Consider the following 20,168-nt stretch of genomic DNA (forward strand, 5'->3'; position numbering starts at 1 on the left):
AAGGCTACTGGAATTAACACACAAACTGCTTCCGCAAACTCAGCCATAAAAAGGTCACGAGTCAGTGCTGGAAGGCTTCTCTTCCATCCCATCTGCCTAGAAACGCGAGTCTCGTCCTCCGAGGGGTGGAATTCTTGGAGGTCCACGTGCAACGCTGCAATCATGCCGGCTCCGAGAGTAGTCATATTTTGCGTGGCTGGCCGAGTCACCGGCAGCCCTAGGGTGCAGAGAGAATCTCGAGTCATAGGTTTGCAAAGCGATTGACTCGAGCACGGTAAGGTCTGCGAAGGCAGGGACGATGTAGACACCGCCGGTATCGTCGACAGACAGCGCCTCGCTCTCCGATGCTGTCTTAAGGATGCCCAGCCCCTCGGCCAGCCACTGTATAGCGGCGCCTACAATGGACTTCCTTCGGAGTCTTAGGCAACAGTAGTGAGCAGGCCGTCGCGGGAGCCTACTCTGGGACTGCCCGTATGTGCCGACAGGAAGTAGCCGGTGCCGAAGGTGGCCCGGAGACACATAGCCATGAGCGTACAGCGCTGCATGCTGGTCTCCCACCATGCAGCTGACGGGAACGGTGCGAGCGTGCCCACCAAGATTGACCTCACAGAACGTGGAGGCAGACGACCGAACATCTGGCAGCATGCAGCGTAGCACTCGGAAGATCGGTAGTAGCTCCACTATCAAAAGTGACGTACGAGATGCGTGTGAGATGCCATCAGTGAGCTTCCAAAGCAACCAAGTGTCTATGTTACATGACAAGCTCACCCCATCGATATGGTCCAGTGTCCAGAAGACCTTAGTCGCGGGGTGCAACAAAACGTCTTCTGCCGTATTACTGGCTCCAGCCCTGCCGTCTTCAGTCAGAGACACTCGTTGCTGGTGGGGCGGCATCGTCATGCGATGGCGTTGTACACAGGCTCAGCGGTGCGTCAGTTCCGATAGCTTGTATCAGGCCGCTGTCCCTGAGAACGACGCTGCAATAGTGCTGCTCTGAGTACCGGCTGCTGCATTTTGGACGCCTTTGGCCTAGAATCTTGATATTTGCTTTGATGTACGAGGTGGGAGGCTGTGAGTCCAACCACAGTCATTCCCTCACCTCGAGGTGACCTCCCAGACGCGAGCGCCTGTGACGTGGCCGTTCGAATCGGCCGCATGTTTGACTGACCGGGAATTCTGGATGCCAGACGAACTCTGCCTCGTGTGCTTCGATTGTACTAAGCCGTTCTCAGCCATCAGGCGCCGGCATCACTGTCGACGCTGCGGACAGGTCTTTTGTGGGCAGTGCTGTAACTCCTTCGTGCCGAACGAGGACGCCAGCCGGAGTCCTGCTGTGTGAGAGGAGCGTCCATGAGTCACCCAGCTCCATGTTTGGATTGCTTTTGTCAGCCATGGTTGGCGACGACACCTTCCTTCGAGTGTGCTTCAGATGCTATCAGCAGGGTCAGGTAACACCCGAATCCGTGCTTCTTAACGCCAGGAGCTCTCTAAGTCGAATGGTGAACCTTCCACTCACCACCCCCAGATTTTCCAAACTCCTACAGAAGAGGTCGACACTCGACGTTTTCGACGCAGAAGCCATTAGTAAGCTGCTGGTAAAGGCCTTCTGCTCCACTCCGTTCTCCTTCGCCTTTGCCGAGGAGGCCGCCGTGCACCTGGGTGTCCAGCCGACCGCTGCGCCGTGGATCTGGGAGCACCTGGACTCGCGAGCCTTCTGCCAAAGAGCGTGGCAGCGCGCGCAGGAGTTTCCGGAGAGTCGACAACGGACCGAATTCTCTGACTACCTGACCAACGCCAGCCATGTCGTCGCCGACTTGGGCGCCTACCTTTTGAAGAGCGTGCTGGTGATGGGTCGTGTAGCGGGTATACCCGCGCCTGTATCGTTGCTCTTGCTGAGACTCGTTCTTGAGATGCTTGCTAGCGTAGTAGGTAGACCGGTTCCCTTCACCTAGAATACCCGCCGGCACTCGGGCTGGGAGAGGTTCGCCCAGGTGACGCCGTGCCTTGACATCGAGCCGTCGGAGTCGTTCTCGTTCCCGGGGGTGACGCTGCAAGGAGCATCTGCTCAGTGGAGCCTCCCGGTGAGCGGCGCCGTCCGACTCTCCTGCTTGTTCTACAGCGGCTGTCTCGCTTACGAGTACCTGGCTCGCGATAACCGCGTCGCGCTGGAGGTCGTGATGACGCAGGAGGAAGCGTATTGGGAAACCCTAACCAAGAAGCTGGCTGCTCTTGAGGTGGACGTTGTCTTTTGTCAAGGGGCCGTGGCCTGCATGGCCGCGACGAAGCTTCGTGACATGGGCATCAGCGTCTTCTCAGACTTGTCATCAGAGCTGCTCGAACGATTGGCAACGACCACGGGGGGTACTGTCATTTCGGACATGGTGGATGTGAGTCGCGTTTAGTCCGCAAACAGCTACGGGTCGCTCGGCAAGGTCGCATTGACGCCGTGTTCGCCATTACTAACGGCGTACCGCAGGTACTATTCGATCCCAAGGAGGACTTCGCACCTTCTGAGGAGAGACTGGGGGTGTTCTACAGAGAAACGACCTTTCTTTTTAAGAGTAAGAGTTGGGACGTCCCACCATAGGTTCCTCTCGCCGGTGTCAATGTTTTGTCGTACACTCATCTCTGGTATCGCTGCTCTCGGCGATTATCACCCGCGGCTTGGAGCTGCAGCAGGAAGCCAGGTAGGAGGCAGCTGGGTTTGAGACAGCTTTCTGTTCGAGTTGCAAGCAGGTCCGGCTGGGATGCTACTTCCGGTGGAATCTGCGTGGACCACCGCTCTATCGCTGGAACCAGAGCTTGACGAACGCACCGCAATTGAGTTCATGCACCCCAGTTCCCACATGTGCGTGCCGGGGTGCGCGCAGCTGCTACCGAACCCCCTTAAATTGGATGTGCTGCTTCGCAGACGCCCTATGGACGTGCAGGCTACCTGGGTGCGGAACACACCATTAGCTCCGTTTTTCGAGCGCTACACCGACGGGAGACGGCCTGACCCCTCATCTCTCGCACCCTGCGGAGCACCCCAAGACCTTCCTTTGCACGAGTCCACGTGGACCTTGGACCAGTTTCTGCAGGAGCTCATTCGGCGGACTCGAGACCGCCACTGTCCTGCGTCTTGTTCTGTCCACTGCCTGTTCGGTATGACGGAAGTCGCCGTGGAGGACCCCTGCTGCTCCGGCCTGACGCACGCGCTCTTTCTACAGGCCTTTGAGTCGCGGGTGAGAGTGATGTGCCGTCCTTTGACGAACGTGGAGGCGATACCATTCGGATTGGCGTGGGCGGCGCTGTGTCCTCGCTGTTCTGCTGACATCCTGTGGCATGAGGTGTCAGTTGTCCAGTCACGCATCGCCGTGCGATCGTTTCTGGAGCTCCTTCTTTTCAAGGAGAATTCACCCGCTTCATGCGGTCATGAGGCGTTCCGGCAGCACTTCGTCTTTTCGTTGCAGAACCACATTGTGTCGTTCTACTGTGATATCCGGAGGAACGGACCGCCAGATCTCCTCTACAACCACCACCAAGACTTCCTGACCTATTGCGGTCCTCGCCTTCAAGCACATAACGTCCCGAACCAGCTGCAGAGTGATTGGTCGGCATTGATGGGTGACGGATTGCTGGGGATGGTCTTTGTGGAAGACGCTTCTGAACGTCTGGTCGGTCTCCTGAAACGATCGCCGCCTCCTCCAGAAGGGGCTGCTCACGTGCCTTTCCTCTTGTCGCTGCAAGCTGCAGTGAAGCACCACCGAGATGCAACTCGTCATGTATTCAGCCACATGCTAACCACTTCTGGGGCTGACGCGATATCTGCACAGCAGCTTGTACTGACGACGTCGCTGCTGACCGTGCTGGCCTGCGACTCAGTCGCGTTGATGAACGTGTGCATCATGTGAGTACGTCGGGGTTCGATCACCAGAAATGATAGCGGTCGCGTGTCGGACAGTCACCCAGTGTTGTCCTTGTTGGCCGCAATTGCCGAGCTGACGACGACTCTTGCCAGCCTTGTGATTGAGACCTTCGGGTCTTCGGTGCAGTGCTTAACCGCTACACTACCCTCTGCCGAGGTACTACGGCAACTCGTCGCCGCGGAACCGGATACGAAGTCCAACATGGCACTTCTACTCAGAGATGTTTCGTCAGCCTGCCAAGGGCCTCGAAATTGCCTCCTCGGTAGACCTTTCTACGTGGCGGCACCGGAAGACCCTGGACCCATAATCGCGGCGGCGTTGGTTTCAGATGAGCACGTGGGACATCTAGAGGGCTGCCCGTTCATCGTCTGCGACTCTCCAGGAGCTCCTGACGCGCCTCCTTTGGAACTAGACTCCTGGGTGACCGACTGGGCAGACGCCGTGCTCTCTGGAGATTCCCAACTGCAGATGTCGGGCTTGCAATTCCTCCAGGCGCAGGCTACTTTTGTTACGACTTGGTGCGAGGAGGCGATGCCGATGACACTGGCGGGTGCTTTGGGTAAATGGAGAGCGATGTCGTTAATGGTGGCGGAGAAGCGCGTCGAGATCTCTCCGGGTCCGAGTCGGTTGACCGCGCAGACCTACTGTCCCCCAAGTTGCTGGGCCTCGCGACCACTCTTCACTTTGGCGACTGACTGGCAGCCCACAAAGGCGGTTACCGACGCCAAGCAACGAGTCATTGGCGCGCTTCACGACGACGATGTCGATCCGGACCTTACAGTAACTCTATTGTTTGGGGAATTTGACATCGAGTCAAAATCTATCTTCTCCTTTTTACAACAGCTGGGTCCTTTGGCTTCTCCCCGTCACCCCCTTCCTCCCATCAGCGAGACCACTCTACCACGTGCTGCGTCGCAGCATGCGCTGATCCGTGAGCAGAGCACAGTCGAGGTAACGATGGTTCTTCCCAAGCACTTCCACGCACTGCGCCACCTGCTATGTGTAGACGACGTCTCCTTGTATCGCTCTCTTCGGCGCACTACACCTTTTAGCGGGGACGGTGGAAAGAGCGGCGCGGACTTCGGCCTAAGTGCTGACCGACGCTATATCATAAAGCAGCTCAACCCTAAGGAAGTGCGGTGGTTCCGAACGCATGGTAAATCCTTGCTGAAACGCCTGATCAAGATACAGCAAGAGCAAATCGAGTCCACCATTATGCCGGCACTGGGCTTGTTCGAGGTGAGGTACTCGCGCTGCTTCCACCTTGGCTTGGCTTCTGAATCCCCTGCAAACCTGGCTGACGGAGCCCCGGAGGACGTGGTATCGGCCCACTCCACGCTCATGAATCGTCTCAACAACAGTAGTCGTTGGAAGAAATGCTTTCTGGGTAGGTCTTGAGGGGCGACCCCACGCAGTAAACGCCAACGTCCGGTACGCCGTAGACCCCTACCCCCCTGTGCCTACTTGGCTGCCCGTCTACCTGGGAACCTACCTGGGAAAAGTCAGATGCGAGTGGTGCTCTCCGATGCGATGTATGCTCTCGGACACGTCGCTGAGCAAGGAGGAGAAAAAGTGAGGCTGGCGTGTGACACGGACAGCGCGAAGCTTCTTCAGTCAGTCGGCCTTCAGAACTTCACCGCTGGCAACGTGGACCGCAGCATCCTTATCTTCGACGTGAAGGGAGTAGGCTGCACTCGGATGAAACCGACTACGCACGCGACCATCGGTGAGGAAACGGGCAGAAATGTCACAGTGCAATGCGATCCCGAACATCTGGAGCAGGAGGCTCCCCGCTCCATGTACGAGGAGCCCAATGGCTTTCCGTGGACCATGGTGATTCGGGAGCATGTCCTAAAGGTCGTGCACGTTCCCAACGCCAGTTCCAGTAAGGACCGACGTGCCTCTTAACCAGTCCCTATCCTGTGGGACCAGAACTGGGTCCAGTTCACCTCGGGCGTGCCTCTTAACCTGCCCGCTGAGGTGGTGCACCGCTTTCACGAAGCCGTAACTTCGGACTGCAGCTTTCTGTCGTCCGTGGAGGTGATTGACTATTCACTCCTTCTTATTGTCGACATCCGTTACGGGTCCTTCAAAATTCATGCGGGCCTGATTGACTTTTGCAGGTAGGGTAACCCTGTCCCGAATACAGGCCCTACACGTGGGACAAGCAAATTGAGACGTCCATGAAGTCACTGGCAACCATGGTCTCTGGGATACGATCTGACCAGCGGTGGTCTAAGCCTACTGTCATTTCACCGGAGCAGTACCAAGACCGCTTCATGAACGGAATAGCCGGTCTGTGGAGGGCCTCGCCGACCAGACCCATGGAATTTGAACGGCAGAAGACTCCTCCAGTGGCTGTAACCCCCGAGGTAAGCCCCATCAAGCATGATGAATGCTCATGTGACGACTATTGGGGCGTGTAAGTATTTCATGTGACAATAGACATTTATGCGGGGACTGAGAGGGCCCGCAACCTCGCGAAGCACGTCAACTCATGGTCAGTGCAAAGCTTCGTCGCGATTTCCTTCGTCTTGCCCTGGAGACTGGTCATTCGAGACTGGAGCAACGTCCCTAGCAAACGCTCGCGCTGGCTACCCACGGGATCCATCTTGCCCGCGTAGTTCATGCGGCTGACACGATCGTAGAAGGCCTTGTGGGCTATCAGGTCGCGAAGAGGTTTCTCAAGGGGAACACCCTTGTTGTCAGTTACTTCCATCGTGGCGAGGTGGTTGTAGACATTTTTGAAGGCATGGTACGTCCAAGCAGCGTACGTCCCAGCTCGGGTAGAAGGCGAGGCGCGTTCTTCTGCCACTGAAATTCCCGGGGCGAACCTCCAGTTCAACGGGGTCAGGAAGGCTACTACTGTCTTCCAGATTCGCCGCTGCTCGACCACGGGCATAAACTTAGCCGGTAACAATTTGGGTTCGATTCGCTCCGTCCACCACTTCATGTCACTTTGGGACCCGACCTCTCGCCGGTCGTACAGCCAACCTATGACGCCCTCAAGCTGCGGAATGAAGCTCCAGTTGCAATTGGGCTCGGAGTCGCGAAATGTTTTGCGTCGCTCACCCTGAGGCCTGTGCTCTTCTTCTCGGTACTGCTTCTTGTCAATCTGTAGGCCACCTCCGATCGTGATCAAGACCTGCGTTGCCTGCCATTTGTTTTCGTGCAGCAGAGCAGTTACATCTGGGAACCGAGCCAAATTGAAACTCAGGCTTCCCAACTCGGCGACCTTTGGGCTTGATTTTTCATGGAAGAACGCCATGAACACCACTTGAAGGGCTTGGTGGTATTTCTTGTATGTCAGCACGGCGTCGGCGTCAGCAGCGTTGGGTGGGTGGTTGAGGACCTCCCTGATTTCGAAACCCTTAGCGGCGGCCTGCGTCATTTCAGTTCCCTGAGTGTAGCACTCCTTGCCCTTTTTGGAACGCAGAGCCATGAGGCATAGAAGTTCTTTAATCTCCTTTATGATGTTGATCTTGGGTACGGTCTGATCTGACGGTTTCATCATATCCTTCGTGGGACAGGAGGGAACGGAGAACTCCCCTTTGTCATTCAACCTTTCAATCAGCTTGGGAACCTTGGCGTCCCCAAACTCAGGGAGAGGCGATACCTTGCCGGCGAAGACCACTCCAAAAGCGAAGAGGTGCAAACGGAACATGGTTTTCGCACTTGCACGCGGTTTACAGCGGGTTGGAATCCGAGACCGGGCTTTTTGTCAGTGGTAGTCGTTGGGCATGGCGTCACTCTTCGTCACGATGTCGTATTTCCGATTTCATGAACTCCATGTCAGCAGGGGAGGACCCGGAGTTTGTGAGCTGTCTAGAGGCGCGCTATGAGTACTGGGCCAGCAAGCTGACCATTACGAAAACGATGTCTGAAGGTATCATTCGGAAATTCACAGATGAGCTTACACTGGGTTTGAAACTGCACAAGGAACGTCCTTCTCGTGACTTCGACACGGAGGAGTGTTCGCTCTATATGGTCGACACCTGCGTTCACCACCTCCCCACAACACGTGAACAGGGCGTTTATTACGCAGTCGACCTCGGAGGCACCCATCTTCGTGCAGGACGAGTGCACCTCGAGGGGAAAGGAAAAGCGACCGTGAATGACCACCACAACAACGTGCGAGAGGACTTCTACAGTGCGGAGATGCCGCAAGGGTTGGTGGACCCCAAGGCCACAGCCACAATGCTGTTCGACCAGATCGCTACAAAGGTGAGGGGAGGGCCCGAACGAACCTAGGTTGAGGATTTGATGAAGGTCCATGGTGACACCAGCGCCAAGGTCGGCTTCACCTTTTCCTTCGGAGTCCGCCATGTGCGGATTAACCAAGCAGTGCTGCTGCATTGGACCAAGAGCTTCAGAACCGGGCTGCTGACGAAAGACCCTGTAGTTGGTCGAGACATTGTGGCCTTGTTGACCGAGGCTTTTAAGCGCCGGAACATGCCCTGCAAGGTGGTGGCCTGCCTCAACGACTCCACTGGAACCCTCATAACCGGTGCGTACGAGTCCTCGTGGCGTGACCCGAAATGTATCGTGGGCATGATAATCGGAACAGGCTACAATATGTGCTATGTGGAGCCTGAGGCCGAGTCCTTCAACTATATCGGATCCATCATTAATATAGAGTCCGGCTCGTTTGGGCGGGGGTTGCCGAGGACGGCGATTGACTACGAGGTGGACTTGGAGAGCTCTGAGGAAGGATTGCAGCAACTTGAAAAGATGGTGTCTGGACTCTACGTGGGTGAGCTGTGTCGCCACCTGCTGCTCCGAGTGTTCCAAGCAAGCGTTGCTCCACTTGCGTGGAAGCGCAACAGCCTCAGTGCCGAAGTTTGCCTCACCATATTCAACGACGACACGCCAGATCTCACCCTTACGGCGACCGCGCTCAAGGAGATTTGGCACTGGGATCTCGCACTGGAGGGCCGGAAAGTGCTGAAGAAGTGCGTGACACTCATGGTCCGCCGATCGGCAGCCTTGGTCGCTACAATAGTGGCAGCCGTCTGCTACAGAACCAGGTATCTCCAACCGGCCATGGGGGGGATGACTATCGCGGTGGACGGCTCGCTTTACACGCAGAACCCGCTGTACCGTGACGCGGTGAGGAGCTCCCTCGCACTGATCCTAGGATCTGAGTTGTGCGACCTGATTAAGTTTCAGGTGACGTCTGATGGAAGTGGTCGAGGCGCTGCGATCCTAGCTTGCATCGAAGACAATGCCGATTCGTGATTACAAAGACCATCACCGCTTCCGCTCTTTAGACTGAGGTCGGGTTTTCAAACTCAATGGAGGTAATTGAGGAGGCTGATTAAAGCCAGCTGCCGGTAGTTGATGGTAGTCGATCACCGGAGATTCAGGTCCGGCCTGACGTACCGAGAGACGAGTCCGAGCTACATGGCCGGTGCTGTGCCTGGGAGAAGGACGTCTTGGGAGGTGTTGCTTGAGCGGACGTTGGGGGTTCTCGCCCTGCCGTCGCCTCATAAACTTTTGACTGGGGGGCTCGGCCTGGTACTCAGGCATCGCAGGCTGCACGTCCATGCGTCGAGACCCTCTGTAGCCTGGCGGATTCGCAGGTAGAGGTTCCGACCGTTGACGGTGCACGAAATTGGTCTGGTAGTCTGGGCGCGTGGCAGACTCCGTCTCTTCGGAGTCTGACGACTCCGGAAGCTGGACAATGAAGGGCTGATTAGAGTAGCCTTGCTGGGGATGGTATTCTTGGTGAGGATGGTAGGCTTGTTGAGGCGGGTATCCCTGTTGAGGTGGGAAGCCCTGTTGAGGGAAATATCCCTGTTGGGGTGGGAAGCTCTGTCGAGGGGGGTATCCCTGTTGGGCTGGGAAGCTCTGTTGAGGGGGATATCCCTGTTGAGGTGGGTAAAACGCAGGTTGCCCTTGAGGAAAACCGTGGGTAGCCTGGACGTCTGGCACCAGGGGAGATACGCACTGACTGGTTGGAGGCGATCGAGGTCCCGGAATCTCATACATAATCCGCTTCCGAGGGTGTCGCGAACCGAGGCAACCCGCGTAGTCGTCCTCCTGGTCCGTGTCCGTTGGCACACGGGCAGCTCGTGTCAAGTCATACCGGCAGTTGGGACAGATCCGTGGAGGGACGCCTGCCATAGGCAGAGGCCTTGCTGGGTCCCAATACTCCTTGCGGTCAGGATAATTGGGCGTGGTCAATTTCTTCCAAGCGACTCCCATGGCCTTAGTAACGCTCGGAGCTAGCTGGACGTCCAAGTCACGAATCTCCAGAGTCACCGATGAGGGAAACGCTGACATGTTAACGCGCAGATGACCAACACCACCCCCGTCCACCGAAAAAGGGACGTCAGACTCCGCGAGTTTCTGATTGATGACGGGAGTGTTCAGAGCCACGTTCTTTAACACGACCCCATCTCTGGTCGAAAGTTCTAAACTTTGCCGATTAAGAGCTGGAGTGACGAAAGGAAGCCGACCTTACGATGTAGATAATCTTTTAGGGCAGCATTCAGAATTTGCACTGTTAGCCGGTCCATTGCCGGCACAAAATCGCGATTTCTACACCACTCACAGAACAGTACGCCCACGTTGCAGCTCAACGAATTCCCTAGCAGACAGAACCAACGCGTGGCCGTCACTGGGCGCGGATACGGTAGCCTTCCCTATGATATGCCCCTCTACTGGCCTTGGCCGCGGCACGGGTGCCATTCCTCTCAGCGATGCCACCTTGTGCTGCAGCGCTTGGAGACGCAGACTCAGCTTCACATCCGAATCGACCTTCACCGTCAGCGCCTTCTTCACATCTGACGTGTCCATCCAGGAGCGAGACACTCGTTGGATGTCGCCCTCCAACGACATGGCCTCTGACATCAGAGCTTGCACAGAGACCTTCGGGGTAGAAGGCGGCTCTTGCTTTTTGGGTTGATACGGCTCGAAGGGCCCCAGAGGTGCAGGGTTCACTGCTGGAATTGGCATCAGCTTCTTTGACTCCACGTACGCCTCCAGCTTCTTGAAGGTACCCTGGCTGTTCTCCAATTGCATTCCCGCCAGCTCCACGGAGAGAGCCCAATTATCTTGGGCGAGAGCTTCAAGAACGGACTTCAAGCGAGATATTTCAAACTCTGCGAGGTCTCCAGTTCCGTCACCGTGCTTCTGCTGCCGCTTCCGGTAACGGTCGACCTTCTCTGCCAAGTCCTTTATCTGCCTGCGGCACTGTTGCACATCGGACGTCAGTGACTCGTTCAGGTTAACATTGTACCGCGCTTCCTCCCGCAGCGACGTGGTCAGCGCCGTCATCTCTCCCTCAGCTTTCCGTAGACCCTCCACCTCTGAGACCAGAACCTTCTGGGACTCGAGCTCGTATCGTACCTCGGTCCATTTTCTCTCCAGCTCCGTCTTCTCCGCCGCAGTTTCCGCTTGAATCCTCAAGGCCTCCTCCAGCTGCTTTTGCAACTCTTCCAGCTCTTCAGTGTTCACTGTTGGCGCCCTGCCTGCGGCCACTTCCAGCTCTGCCACCTCAATCATGATGAAGGGTGTGCATGACGCAGTGGTGGCGACAGCGCGTTCCAAGAGGTCGAACGTGGCGTCAAAGTCGCCCAACATCGATACTGTGGACTGGTCCACCTCGTCCTGCGGCTTCTCATCTATCAACGACTCCACCCGTTGAAGTTGGTCGAGGGTCCAACTAGAGAATGTCTCAACGTCGTATCCTAAAAGTGAGCACCGGAACGCGTCCCCTACTCGACACAAAAATTCGAGAACCTCAAAAGCGTTCCTCCACTTCGAACGCGGAAGTGTCACAGCGGGAACGGTTCCTGCAGACCACGTGCGAAACATTACCTGTATCTCCTTGGCCTCCGTAGGAGGGAAGAGTCCCGCGAACGGAAGGTGTACCAGACACGTCTCGATTGACTGAAAGAGGTCACTTGCGGCCTGGTCAGTGAACACCGCGCGCATCTTCATGTCAGGCTTCACGTTACCAATGAGACACAGACCGACAGGCAGAAGCCTAATAAGCAAGGCCGCCAGCACTAAGCTGTCCACCGTGTCAAAAGACGACACAACAGAAGCGATATCTGGAATGCCCAGAAAGGCTTGGAGAGAGGTAGTGGCGTCTTCTAGAGGTGTGCAGGGGACAGTCAGCATGCGGTCCTCGTTGAAGGACACTAAGTGTTTCACGGCGAATTCAGAAGCAGCATCGAGACGGCCCTTCACATCTGGCGTGACCTCTGGCCCAGTTTCCACGGTTTTCATAAGCAGGTGCAGGTGGAGCATCAAGTCAGCTGCAGCGCAGACGAAGTTGTAGATCCATCGCAAGAATCCTCGATCCTTGCCCACAGATAATGGGTTCTCGGTTGCGTCGGTCATCATTTCAGTTACATGCGCTTCGTAGGCGTACTGTAAGCCCAGCTGCAAGTGGCACGCTAGACGAATAACATCCAGGTTTTGGGTGTGAGCCGCGCGACCTGCCTCGTCCAGTCCCGCTTCAGCTGCTTGCACCTGATACTCGAGGTACACAGACTCAACTTCCGCCATCCGGGCGCGTAGGCTGCTGCCTCCAATGCTCCTGTTCCCTTTCGCAGAGGCGTCTGCCAGCAAACGCCACCTGGGGGCTAGTTGAGACTGTAGACCCTTCACGCTAGCCGCCAAGCTCTTCGTCTGGTCATCCAAACTGGCATTCGCCGTCAGCAGCGAGGCCATTTTCTCCTTGGCTCTGACGCTCAGCGTTAGTATGGCGTTCCTCAGACGGCTGACTTCGGCCTTGGACGAGCTCAGATGACCTTCAAGTACGGCGACCATGTCCTGCACACTGGCAGCGTAGGCCTTCTCCACGGCGAATGCCTCTTGGTAGAGGTGTAAGTCCTCCACCACGCCGTCTTGTACATTTTGCATCGCTTCGTAGAGATTGCGACACTCCTCATAGGACGAGAGCACCTCCGTCAGGACCTGCTCGCGCTCATGTAGTCTTTGGGTTAGGTCAGCGTTGATGCTGCGCATCGTCTCCAGTGCACTGGTGAGGTCGGAGACCTCCTTCTGGCGCTTCATCTGTTCTGCCTGGACTGCTGCGGGGTTGCATCGATCGCCAGCCTCAGCGTTCTGGGCACTAAGCTGTGCAATGGTGATTTCCTGCTCCAGCTCACGAGCCTCAGCCTCCAAAAGGGCGATCTCCAACTTCGATTTCAACTCCTGATTCTCGACTATAAGTGCGTCCATGTCCTGCCCTTTAATACCATCGAGACTGATCTCGGGCAGCAGCTGCAATGAGAGGCTGCCCTTAAGCTCACATCATCGAGGTCCATTCGTTTCAAATTACACGTTTGTAACAAGTAGGCGTGCTAAGCAGCGTACTGGTATGACTGTACCTGGTCTCGAATGGCTTCGGGCAGCTCTCCGATCACGCTGACAGCGTAGCAGCCCGCGACAAGTCCACCATCGCCGCCTAATTGAATGTATCTTGCTACCCAGGATCCCTCAGGCTTAAGCAGCGCGACCATTCCCGAGAAGTTGGGCGTCGTGCACTCCCAGATCGCGTGACGGTTGCCGTCAAGCTGCAAGAATTGGCAGTTGGGGCACCCAGACTCGAAAAACTGCTCTTCCGACATGATAACACGGCAGACCAAGCAAGCACGGAGCTTCAGAATAACTCTCTCCTTCTGGTCGACCGACTTTCCAGTCATGCGTTTGACGCCGGTAGGTACGGCCGCTTCCAGCTGGGGCTGGTCATCCTCATCCTCGTATTCCTCTGGGAAGTCATCTGCGAAGGAGGCCATCGAAAATCGCTTAATTTTTGGGAGGGACAACAGCACACACATCAGTCCTCACGCGGCCGGGGCGCAGCTCCCACCTGCATCATCTCTAGCCCAGCCTTCTGATCTCGATCCATTTCCTGGTCCACAGGACCCGAGCTGTCATCTGGCCGCCGCAGTAGATGCGGTGCCTGAGACAGCGGTCTGGATCCAGCCGCCAGTCCGCCGCCCTCGTCGTGGACTTCGTGCTGGGCCCTGTCGTCGTCATCCACGTCTCGTTGGAAGAAGTCGGGGGGAGCGTAGGCGAAATGTACTCCGGGAGCGTGCTCCAGCATCGACAGGTTGGACAGCAGCCGCTGCGTCAGGGCTTCCATGTCTTCAGGTGTGTTCACATTTGCCATGTTGGTCAGCGGTAGGTGCAGATTGTACTCTGGGGCGAAATACTCGTAGTACTCGTTGGGTGGTATCGCGTTGGTCAGATCTGCGTGCCGGTTCAAGATCACGGCTGTTTCAAACGCCCAAGTACGGGCGACATTACGAATAGTGTATCCGCCACCGCCAAGCACCAGTAGCGGAATGCGTTTCGACTGGACAAACCTAACACATTCGGCGTGGCCCTTGATCGAGAGGTTGAAACGGCCCAGGCGGTCGCCTGCAACGGAATCTGCTCCACATTGCAGGACGATGGCCCCTGGTTGGTAAACTGTGATTGCCTTATCTACTGTCGTCTTGAAGACACGTAAAAACGCTTCGTCGGTGACGCCGTCCCCTAACGGGACGTTCAGTGCGTAGTACTTGCCGCTGCCAGATCCCACATCTGTGACGTCGCCAGTTCCAGGAAAGAAATCTCCAAATTTGTGGAACGAGACCGTCATAACTCGATGCGAGACAAAGAAGGCCTCCTCCACGCCATCTCCGTGATGAATGTCGATGTCGATGTACATGACCCGCGCATGGTACTTCAGCAACTCGAGAATGGCCAAGACGATGTCGTTGAGGTAGCAAAAGCCGGACGCCTCAGCTCTCTTGGCATGGTGGAGTCCGCCAGACCAATTCACGCACACATCCGCTTGCATGTGGTTGAGTTTCATGGCCCCGTCAATGCTCGCGCCAGCGCAGGACCTCTGGAAATCGTAGAGGCCTTCGAACACTGGGCAATCCGTAGCGTCACCCACATTGAACTTCTTCAGCTGCGGGGCGTAGTCCTTGAAGGCATCTCCGCTAACCTCCGCCAGGAAGCTCACATACTCACCGTCGTGGAATTGCGTTATCTCTGGCTCTATGGCTCTATGCGGGCGATACACAGCCATGTCTTTGTACAAATCGTAGCCAAGGATGAGAGCATGTGTCATGCGCATTCGCTGCGGCTTCATAGGGTGTCCCGAGCTGGAATGTGTGATACGCCGCATATAATGTGACCTACCCGTAGTAGTAGCTCCCTACGTCGGTATCGTAGAAGTAGGCGACACGCTGCTTTGACATGTTTGCCAATAATGTACGAATTACAGATCTTGAGGCTGGGAGTCTGGTTGTGGGCCTTGGAAGAGAGTAGTCCACGTATTAGTAAGCTGCAGGGGACCAGGAGAAAGGCCCTGACGACGGGGAAGTGTGACCTCAAGGCCCGGACCCACTAGCGGCAGGCCTACACCGGCGAGGGAGACATCGCTCATCTCCGCCTCAATTTCCCCGTCGGCGAGAGCCAGCCGCAGTGCCGTATGTTGCAGTGTTTGGAGGGTATCCCCAGCTATACAATAGGGGCTGTCCACGGGGCCTGCGACGTGGAGGCCGCTCAGACAGTCGGTTGTCAATGTCTTGTCGTCAAATCGCAATGTTAAACGGTTGGACAGGATATGCTGCGCCACCAGGCGCCGTCCCAAATACTCGCTGAGCACAATGTCACATCCTGGGTGGATCAACGACGCAGCAATAGGCTTTCTGCGAAGTACCCGCTGCAGGCACTGCTTCGCCTCCGTTAGCGACCTACAAACGCGAGCGAACCAGAATCGGGAGCTTGCCGACAACTCCAGTACAAGGCCGCATTGACACTCCTCTCGACACCCTCGTTTTAGGTCGGACAATGTGGCCGCCTGCGGTTCGTCTCCTGTCAGAGTGCGGTAGAGGTTGGCGAAGTACGCCCTAGCGACCTGGTTGGACCTCGGCGACACGGAGCACTCGCTCCAGTATCGCAAACCGGCCAGACGAGAGTCGGCGGCCAGTGCAGCCACTTCAGGTGCTTCCAAAAACGACAGCACCAATCCTTGCAGAGTTGTTGGCAACATGGCTAAAATTCGCCGGCATTCATTCAGTGCGACCTAACCACGTCTGCACCACGTCAACGAGCTTGTCAATGAAGGCGTCAACGTTCGCCTTTGTTGAGCCGATGGCTATGGCGAAGGATAGGTAGCTGTGCGGGAACTCGTCGGAATGCGCTCCGTACTTGGACAGCCCAAACAGGGGGCGTGCAGCCTCTTGACTGCACACACGGGCTCCGGTAACGCCCCGCAGAGCCAGCATTGACCCGAGAAGGTTGTGGTCCATTTTGGGGGGAAGTGCAAGTGCATGGGAAATTGTATTCTGGCCTTCTGTGTCCAGGAGTTTCAAACCAGGGAGCTTCTCTTCAATAGCATCTCTAGCCGAGAGGCTGAGCTCGTGTCGTTCTAGGCGTAGGTCGACGAAGGTATTAAGTCCCATCTCCAACAGGGTGCAGACCACATCCACATGAACATTCGACGCCGCGCGGCCTGGATATAGAGACGCCACCGAGTCGACGAGTGAGAGATCTGGAGACGCGACTATCGACCCTCCAACGGGCACCATAAGGTTCTTGTCTGTGGACTGCACCACGAAGTCCACGCGCCCAGCTGAAAGTGCTTGTTGAAGTTGCTTGCAAACCACGTTACACTGAAGCCCGAATGCGTTGTTGACCACCAGCGGCACGTTCAGTTCCGCACACAGCTTGGCCAAGCCAGCCACGTCATCTGGGCACCGCGGCGCAAAGGTGCTGGTGGTGGCGACTACACACAGGGTGGTGTCGGAGACCATTGCCTTGATGGCGTTGAGGTCAGTTTTCATGCACTCGCCAGCGATCTGTAGAGGGGCGAACACGGGCATCAACCCCGCTAGCGCCGCTGCCTTCGGACACGACTTCTGGTCCATCCGCGATATGAGGACCTCGGAGCAGTGAGGGTGCCTGAGCTTCAGACTTGCAAAAGCGAAAAAGAGGGCCATACCGGTCGCGACAGGCAATACAACGGAGGCCTTGATGCTACTGAGGCCGCATCCCCGCTGAAGCAGGTCCAAAGACAGTCGAGAGGCCAGCTTGTTGAGCAGCGAGGACCCTACTGCCTTTGGCTGGAGCGCCAGCAAGTCCCCGGATCTACCAACGCCGTGGGACCACGATTTCCGCACCGTGCGGGCCCACACGCGCCCTTCGCGCTCTCCAGCCGCCACGGTCTGGCCCTGAGAATCCATGGCGGACACCAGCTGCATAAACATCTCCACGTCTTCCGGAGACCATCCCTTCAATGGTAGTCGACGCGAGTTAAGCAGCAGCGCGAATTTTTTGTCTCTGGAGGCCAGGAGTTGTTCAGCCTGGCGACGGTAGGGAGGGCCTACCCAATTCTGCAGTGCTTCCAAAGATCGTTGGAATGGCAGCATTTATGGATGAAGTCTTGTTCAGGTGTGACAAGGTGCAGGCCCACCCTCTGCCAAAGATCGGTCGAGGGTCCACGGGCTACCGAGCAGCCGAATTCGAGGTGGGGTTCTGGGGGGGCTCTCTGAGCGTGGTTCGCCGCGGTCAAGCCGAGAAAGAGCTCTACATCAGTCTCAAATCTAGGGACCCTCCAGAGGAACATGAAGTTTTGTTCGCCGAGGCTAAGGTGCCGCTGGAGGACTACACACTGGCGGTGGAGAAGGTAACCGACTCCACCAGGTATTTTGCGATTCGCTTAACCAACCCTGATGGGCGGAGCGCCTGGATTGGAATTGGTTTTGCGACTCGCGTGCAGGCGTTTGACTTCCAGGAGGCGTTGCAAGTGGGCACGACGAAGCGCGAGGTGCCCAGCCTCGAAGCTGGGTCTCTGGACCTGTCTATGGGGGAGTTCCTGAACGTGCAATTTAAACCTCAGCCTGAGTCCACCATGGCTGAAACTGCGGGGAGAAGGGGAGAGATGAACATTTCAGTTCCGTTTCCTGACGACTGCTCTACCGTTGACACTGCAGATCGCATGCCTGCTCCTACCAAGTCCACCTGTGAAGCGTCAATCCCGCCTGAGCCTGTCCGGCAACGGGAGTCCCCCATGCAGAACCCTTTTCGAAGCGACAGTTTTTACAGCGAGGAGTGTCCGCCACAATCGCCTTCAGAGAGATCAGCGCTGCCGTTTACGCCGTATGTGGTGCATGTTCCCTGTTTGATGACACCCCAAGGCCTTATACCGCCGCCTTGGCTGGTGCCCGCGGTGGTGACTGACCCTAAGACGGCCGACTACTGGGGTCATCTGCCCCCCATGCCACCACTGGAGACTTTGATGGCTGACAAGATGTAACGTGTGACACGCGCGCGTGTGTGTGATTGCCTTGATGTCCTCCAGCAAACGGTCTATATGTCTAGCTGGATACACGTGGAGACGAGATATCAGACGTTTCTCCACCACCATAAAACATGTGTGCACAGCGAGAGAGCCGTGGATTGCGAATTCTCAGTCGAACGACACACATTATTCCTGCGAGACGAGACATGTCGAACTTCACAAGGAAGGATTGTGTGGACTGTAAAGGCGTAAGAGGCCAAGGAAACCACGAACGCAGCTCTACTTTGGGCCTACGGACCAGGACAGGTGCAACCAGTGTAATCTGCCCTCTACGCAGCACGAGGCGTCCAGCACCCACGTGGTGCACGAGAACGTAGACCACTCCAGAGGTGAGGTGATCTCGGAGCGTGTCTACCAGGACTACGAGACCGTCTTGGTCCAGCGTCCTGTGGAAATTACGGAACGCACTGTGGAGGTGCCCGTGATCAAGGATGTGGAGACCTACGTCCCTCGAATCGAGGTCACAGAGACTGTGAAGAAAGTGCCTAAGGAGACTCCGGAGTACATCGACAGGGCGAAGGAAATCCCCCAGAAGAGGGTCATAGATCGGTACGTCGAGGTTCCGGTGATCGTGGGGCCTCCGGTTGATAAGTACGTTCCGAAGATCGAAGTTGTGGAGAGGACAGTGGAGGTGACGAAACCCACGACGAAGTGGGTTGAGCGTGTGGTCGAGGTACCCCAAATCCGTGAAGTCGTCCGATATGTGGAGCATGGCGAAGACGTGGAGCAGGTAATTCGCTATGTTCCGGAAGGCACGATGCTGGCCAAGGGCCCGCCTGTAGGGGTTGACGAGAAGACAGGACATACAATGTACGCTGCTGCTGAGGAGTCAGAGCCGTCCAAGCCCTCTGAGTCGAAGCCGTCTTCCAAGGGACCGAAATCGAAGTCGGAGAGTGCAGTGCTGGATGCGACAGAGAGGGGCGCCCAAACGAAAGGTAGGCGGTAGTGCTGAAATATAAAAACGTCAATACTGATGCTAACCTTCGGCAGTGACATCATCGACCGCCAAGAGCGAGAGCGAGGACGACTCGTATGATAGCACCGACGTGAACGTAATTCGAGTGGAGGGCGAGACAATCAAGACGACGGAGCGTCCGCTGACAGTGGTTCCCGTACCGTTCATGGTGCCCAAGGTTGTCAACGTGGACGTGCCGGTTCCGATCATGAAGTTCGACGACCATTTCGTCCCCGTACCCATCCGACGGCAGATAGTTCCGAAAATGATCTTCGACGACAAAAACGTCTACGAAGTGGAGTGCAACAGAGAGAAGCCGATACTGGTGGTGGAGGAACGCAAAAAGCCCGTACCGGTGGACGTGCCCATCATAATCCGTGAGACCGACGTTAAGGTCTACCCCATTGACCCCCACGACTTGTCTCAGGCCGACATGCATGCCATGTGGATGCGCGTCAACGCTGACCTCCTGGACCTGTACCGCGAGACCCACGCGGGGCTTAACCCTTACGGCCACCCCAGCGAGCCCAAGATGCTGCCCAATAATTTCGAGGAAAGCCTCATTCGGCAGGACGAGCAGGAGAACCCAGCTCAGCCGTTGCCTGAAGGTGTGGATCCTGAGGACCCCATTCCCCTGCATCCAGGGCATCCACTGCTGCTGCCTGTGTTGCAGAACCAGTGGTGTCATATCCCCACCACGGAGATGCAGAACCTGTACTCTCCTGACTACCTGCGGCTGTACAACCAGGCCATGAATGCTATCCAGGACCCCAAACCGCAGCAAGTCAACCTGAGCGAGACACAGGCAGCCCGCTATCAGCCTTCCCCAGATGAGCAGCTCCCGCAGCCGTGGGTTCACGTCTCCGACGACCAGTACCGAAAGATGGTGGAACGTAAGGACCAGGCCTTCCAGGCCGCAGTGGAACAGGCCACCGCTGCGCACTTTGCGGAAGCTGAAGCTGAGGCTTGATTTGTCACTCGTATT

At 56.5% G+C, this 20,168-nt stretch overlaps 11 protein-coding genes across 24 annotated transcripts; 4 read left to right on the forward strand and 7 right to left on the reverse strand.

Moving 5' to 3' along the window:
• Window positions 1-96: 96 nt before the first annotated feature.
• KVP18_004897 (uncharacterized protein) lies at window positions 97-894 on the reverse strand (the record flags this gene model as incomplete). The annotated part of the gene is made up of 1 exon (XM_067957955.1): window positions 97-894. The coding sequence occupies one exon, from the start codon at window positions 892-894 to the stop codon at window positions 97-99; it is 798 nt and encodes a 265-aa protein (XP_067808838.1).
• A 286-nt stretch (window positions 895-1,180) lies between these two features.
• On the forward strand, window positions 1,181-6,334 carry KVP18_004893 (uncharacterized protein; the record flags this gene model as incomplete). 6 transcript variants are annotated; one of them, XM_067957943.1, is made up of 12 exons in its annotated part: window positions 1,181-1,335; window positions 1,364-1,925; window positions 1,953-2,387; window positions 2,414-2,561; window positions 2,588-2,687; window positions 2,714-3,889; window positions 3,917-5,295; window positions 5,324-5,480; window positions 5,507-5,634; window positions 5,662-5,793; window positions 5,821-6,031; window positions 6,058-6,334. In XM_067957943.1, the coding sequence occupies 12 exons, from the start codon at window positions 1,181-1,183 to the stop codon at window positions 6,332-6,334; spliced, it is 4,860 nt and encodes a 1,619-aa protein (XP_067808826.1). The 6 variants fall into 6 exon arrangements, with proteins under 6 accessions (XP_067808826.1, XP_067808828.1, XP_067808827.1 ...); XM_067957945.1 differs by lacking the exons at window positions 1,181-1,335; window positions 2,414-2,561; window positions 2,588-2,687; ... (5 more) ...; window positions 5,821-6,031; window positions 6,058-6,334 and having other exon boundaries at window positions 1,392-1,925; window positions 1,953-2,402; XM_067957944.1 differs by lacking the exons at window positions 1,181-1,335; window positions 1,364-1,925; window positions 1,953-2,387; ... (6 more) ...; window positions 5,821-6,031; window positions 6,058-6,334 and having other exon boundaries at window positions 2,748-3,893.
• Window positions 6,335-6,357: 23 nt separating this feature from the next.
• KVP18_004910 (uncharacterized protein) lies at window positions 6,358-7,572 on the reverse strand (the record flags this gene model as incomplete). The annotated part of the gene is made up of 1 exon (XM_067957984.1): window positions 6,358-7,572. The coding sequence occupies one exon, from the start codon at window positions 7,570-7,572 to the stop codon at window positions 6,358-6,360; it is 1,215 nt and encodes a 404-aa protein (XP_067808866.1).
• Window positions 7,573-7,688: 116 nt separating this feature from the next.
• Window positions 7,689-9,146, forward strand: KVP18_004891 (uncharacterized protein; the record flags this gene model as incomplete). Of its 3 annotated transcripts, XM_067957938.1 has the most annotated exons (2): window positions 7,689-8,132; window positions 8,160-9,146. In XM_067957938.1, 2 exons carry the CDS (start codon window positions 7,689-7,691, stop codon window positions 9,144-9,146), a joined length of 1,431 nt encoding a protein of 476 aa, XP_067808821.1. The 3 variants fall into 3 exon arrangements, with proteins under 3 accessions (XP_067808821.1, XP_067808820.1, XP_067808822.1); XM_067957937.1 differs by lacking the exon at window positions 8,160-9,146 and having other exon boundaries at window positions 7,689-8,159; XM_067957939.1 differs by lacking the exon at window positions 7,689-8,132 and having other exon boundaries at window positions 8,172-9,146.
• A 12-nt stretch (window positions 9,147-9,158) lies between these two features.
• On the reverse strand, window positions 9,159-10,429 carry KVP18_004906 (uncharacterized protein; the record flags this gene model as incomplete). 2 transcript variants are annotated; one of them, XM_067957975.1, is made up of 2 exons in its annotated part: window positions 9,159-10,345; window positions 10,375-10,429. In XM_067957975.1, 2 exons carry the CDS (start codon window positions 10,427-10,429, stop codon window positions 9,159-9,161), a joined length of 1,242 nt encoding a protein of 413 aa, XP_067808858.1. The 2 variants fall into 2 exon arrangements, with proteins under 2 accessions (XP_067808858.1, XP_067808859.1); XM_067957976.1 differs by lacking the exon at window positions 10,375-10,429 and having other exon boundaries at window positions 9,159-10,193.
• Window positions 10,430-10,460: 31 nt separating this feature from the next.
• On the reverse strand, window positions 10,461-13,192 carry KVP18_004913 (uncharacterized protein; the record flags this gene model as incomplete). 2 transcript variants are annotated; one of them, XM_067957988.1, is made up of 2 exons in its annotated part: window positions 10,461-13,148; window positions 13,178-13,192. In XM_067957988.1, the coding sequence occupies 2 exons, from the start codon at window positions 13,190-13,192 to the stop codon at window positions 10,461-10,463; spliced, it is 2,703 nt and encodes a 900-aa protein (XP_067808870.1). The 2 variants fall into 2 exon arrangements, with proteins under 2 accessions (XP_067808870.1, XP_067808869.1); XM_067957987.1 differs by lacking the exon at window positions 13,178-13,192 and having other exon boundaries at window positions 10,461-13,106.
• Window positions 13,193-13,228: 36 nt separating this feature from the next.
• Window positions 13,229-15,121, reverse strand: KVP18_004903 (uncharacterized protein; the record flags this gene model as incomplete). 3 transcript variants are annotated; one of them, XM_067957969.1, is made up of 2 exons in its annotated part: window positions 13,229-13,647; window positions 13,716-14,949. In XM_067957969.1, the coding sequence occupies 2 exons, from the start codon at window positions 14,947-14,949 to the stop codon at window positions 13,229-13,231; spliced, it is 1,653 nt and encodes a 550-aa protein (XP_067808852.1). The 3 variants fall into 3 exon arrangements, with proteins under 3 accessions (XP_067808852.1, XP_067808853.1, XP_067808854.1); XM_067957971.1 differs by lacking the exon at window positions 13,229-13,647 and adding an exon at window positions 15,063-15,121 and having other exon boundaries at window positions 13,705-15,025; XM_067957970.1 differs by lacking the exon at window positions 13,716-14,949 and having other exon boundaries at window positions 13,229-13,663.
• A 20-nt stretch (window positions 15,122-15,141) lies between these two features.
• On the reverse strand, window positions 15,142-15,918 carry KVP18_004916 (uncharacterized protein; the record flags this gene model as incomplete). Its single annotated transcript, XM_067957993.1, has 1 exon — window positions 15,142-15,918. One exon carries the CDS (start codon window positions 15,916-15,918, stop codon window positions 15,142-15,144), a length of 777 nt encoding a protein of 258 aa, XP_067808875.1.
• A 19-nt stretch (window positions 15,919-15,937) lies between these two features.
• Window positions 15,938-17,296, reverse strand: KVP18_004908 (uncharacterized protein; the record flags this gene model as incomplete). Of its 2 annotated transcripts, none has more annotated exons than XM_067957978.1 (1): window positions 15,938-17,296. In XM_067957978.1, the coding sequence occupies one exon, from the start codon at window positions 17,294-17,296 to the stop codon at window positions 15,938-15,940; it is 1,359 nt and encodes a 452-aa protein (XP_067808861.1). The 2 variants fall into 2 exon arrangements, with proteins under 2 accessions (XP_067808861.1, XP_067808862.1); XM_067957979.1 differs by having other exon boundaries at window positions 15,938-17,134.
• Window positions 17,287-18,183, forward strand: KVP18_005261 (uncharacterized protein; the record flags this gene model as incomplete). Its single annotated transcript, XM_067949662.1, has 1 exon — window positions 17,287-18,183. One exon carries the CDS (start codon window positions 17,287-17,289, stop codon window positions 18,181-18,183), a length of 897 nt encoding a protein of 298 aa, XP_067808879.1.
• Window positions 18,184-18,374: 191 nt separating this feature from the next.
• On the forward strand, window positions 18,375-20,153 carry KVP18_004901 (uncharacterized protein; the record flags this gene model as incomplete). 2 transcript variants are annotated; one of them, XM_067957965.1, is made up of 3 exons in its annotated part: window positions 18,375-18,416; window positions 18,446-19,163; window positions 19,219-20,153. In XM_067957965.1, 3 exons carry the CDS (start codon window positions 18,375-18,377, stop codon window positions 20,151-20,153), a joined length of 1,695 nt encoding a protein of 564 aa, XP_067808848.1. The 2 variants fall into 2 exon arrangements, with proteins under 2 accessions (XP_067808848.1, XP_067808849.1); XM_067957966.1 differs by lacking the exon at window positions 18,375-18,416 and having other exon boundaries at window positions 18,986-19,163.
• Window positions 20,154-20,168: the final 15 nt, after the last annotated feature.

Source organism: the organism of the source record quoted next (assembly GCF_019968955.1).
Source record: "MAG: Porospora cf. gigantea A chromosome Unknown PgA_NODE_40_length_57433_cov_351.351, whole genome shotgun sequence".
Taxonomy (NCBI): domain Eukaryota; phylum Apicomplexa; class Conoidasida; order Eugregarinorida; family Porosporidae; genus Porospora; species Porospora cf. gigantea A.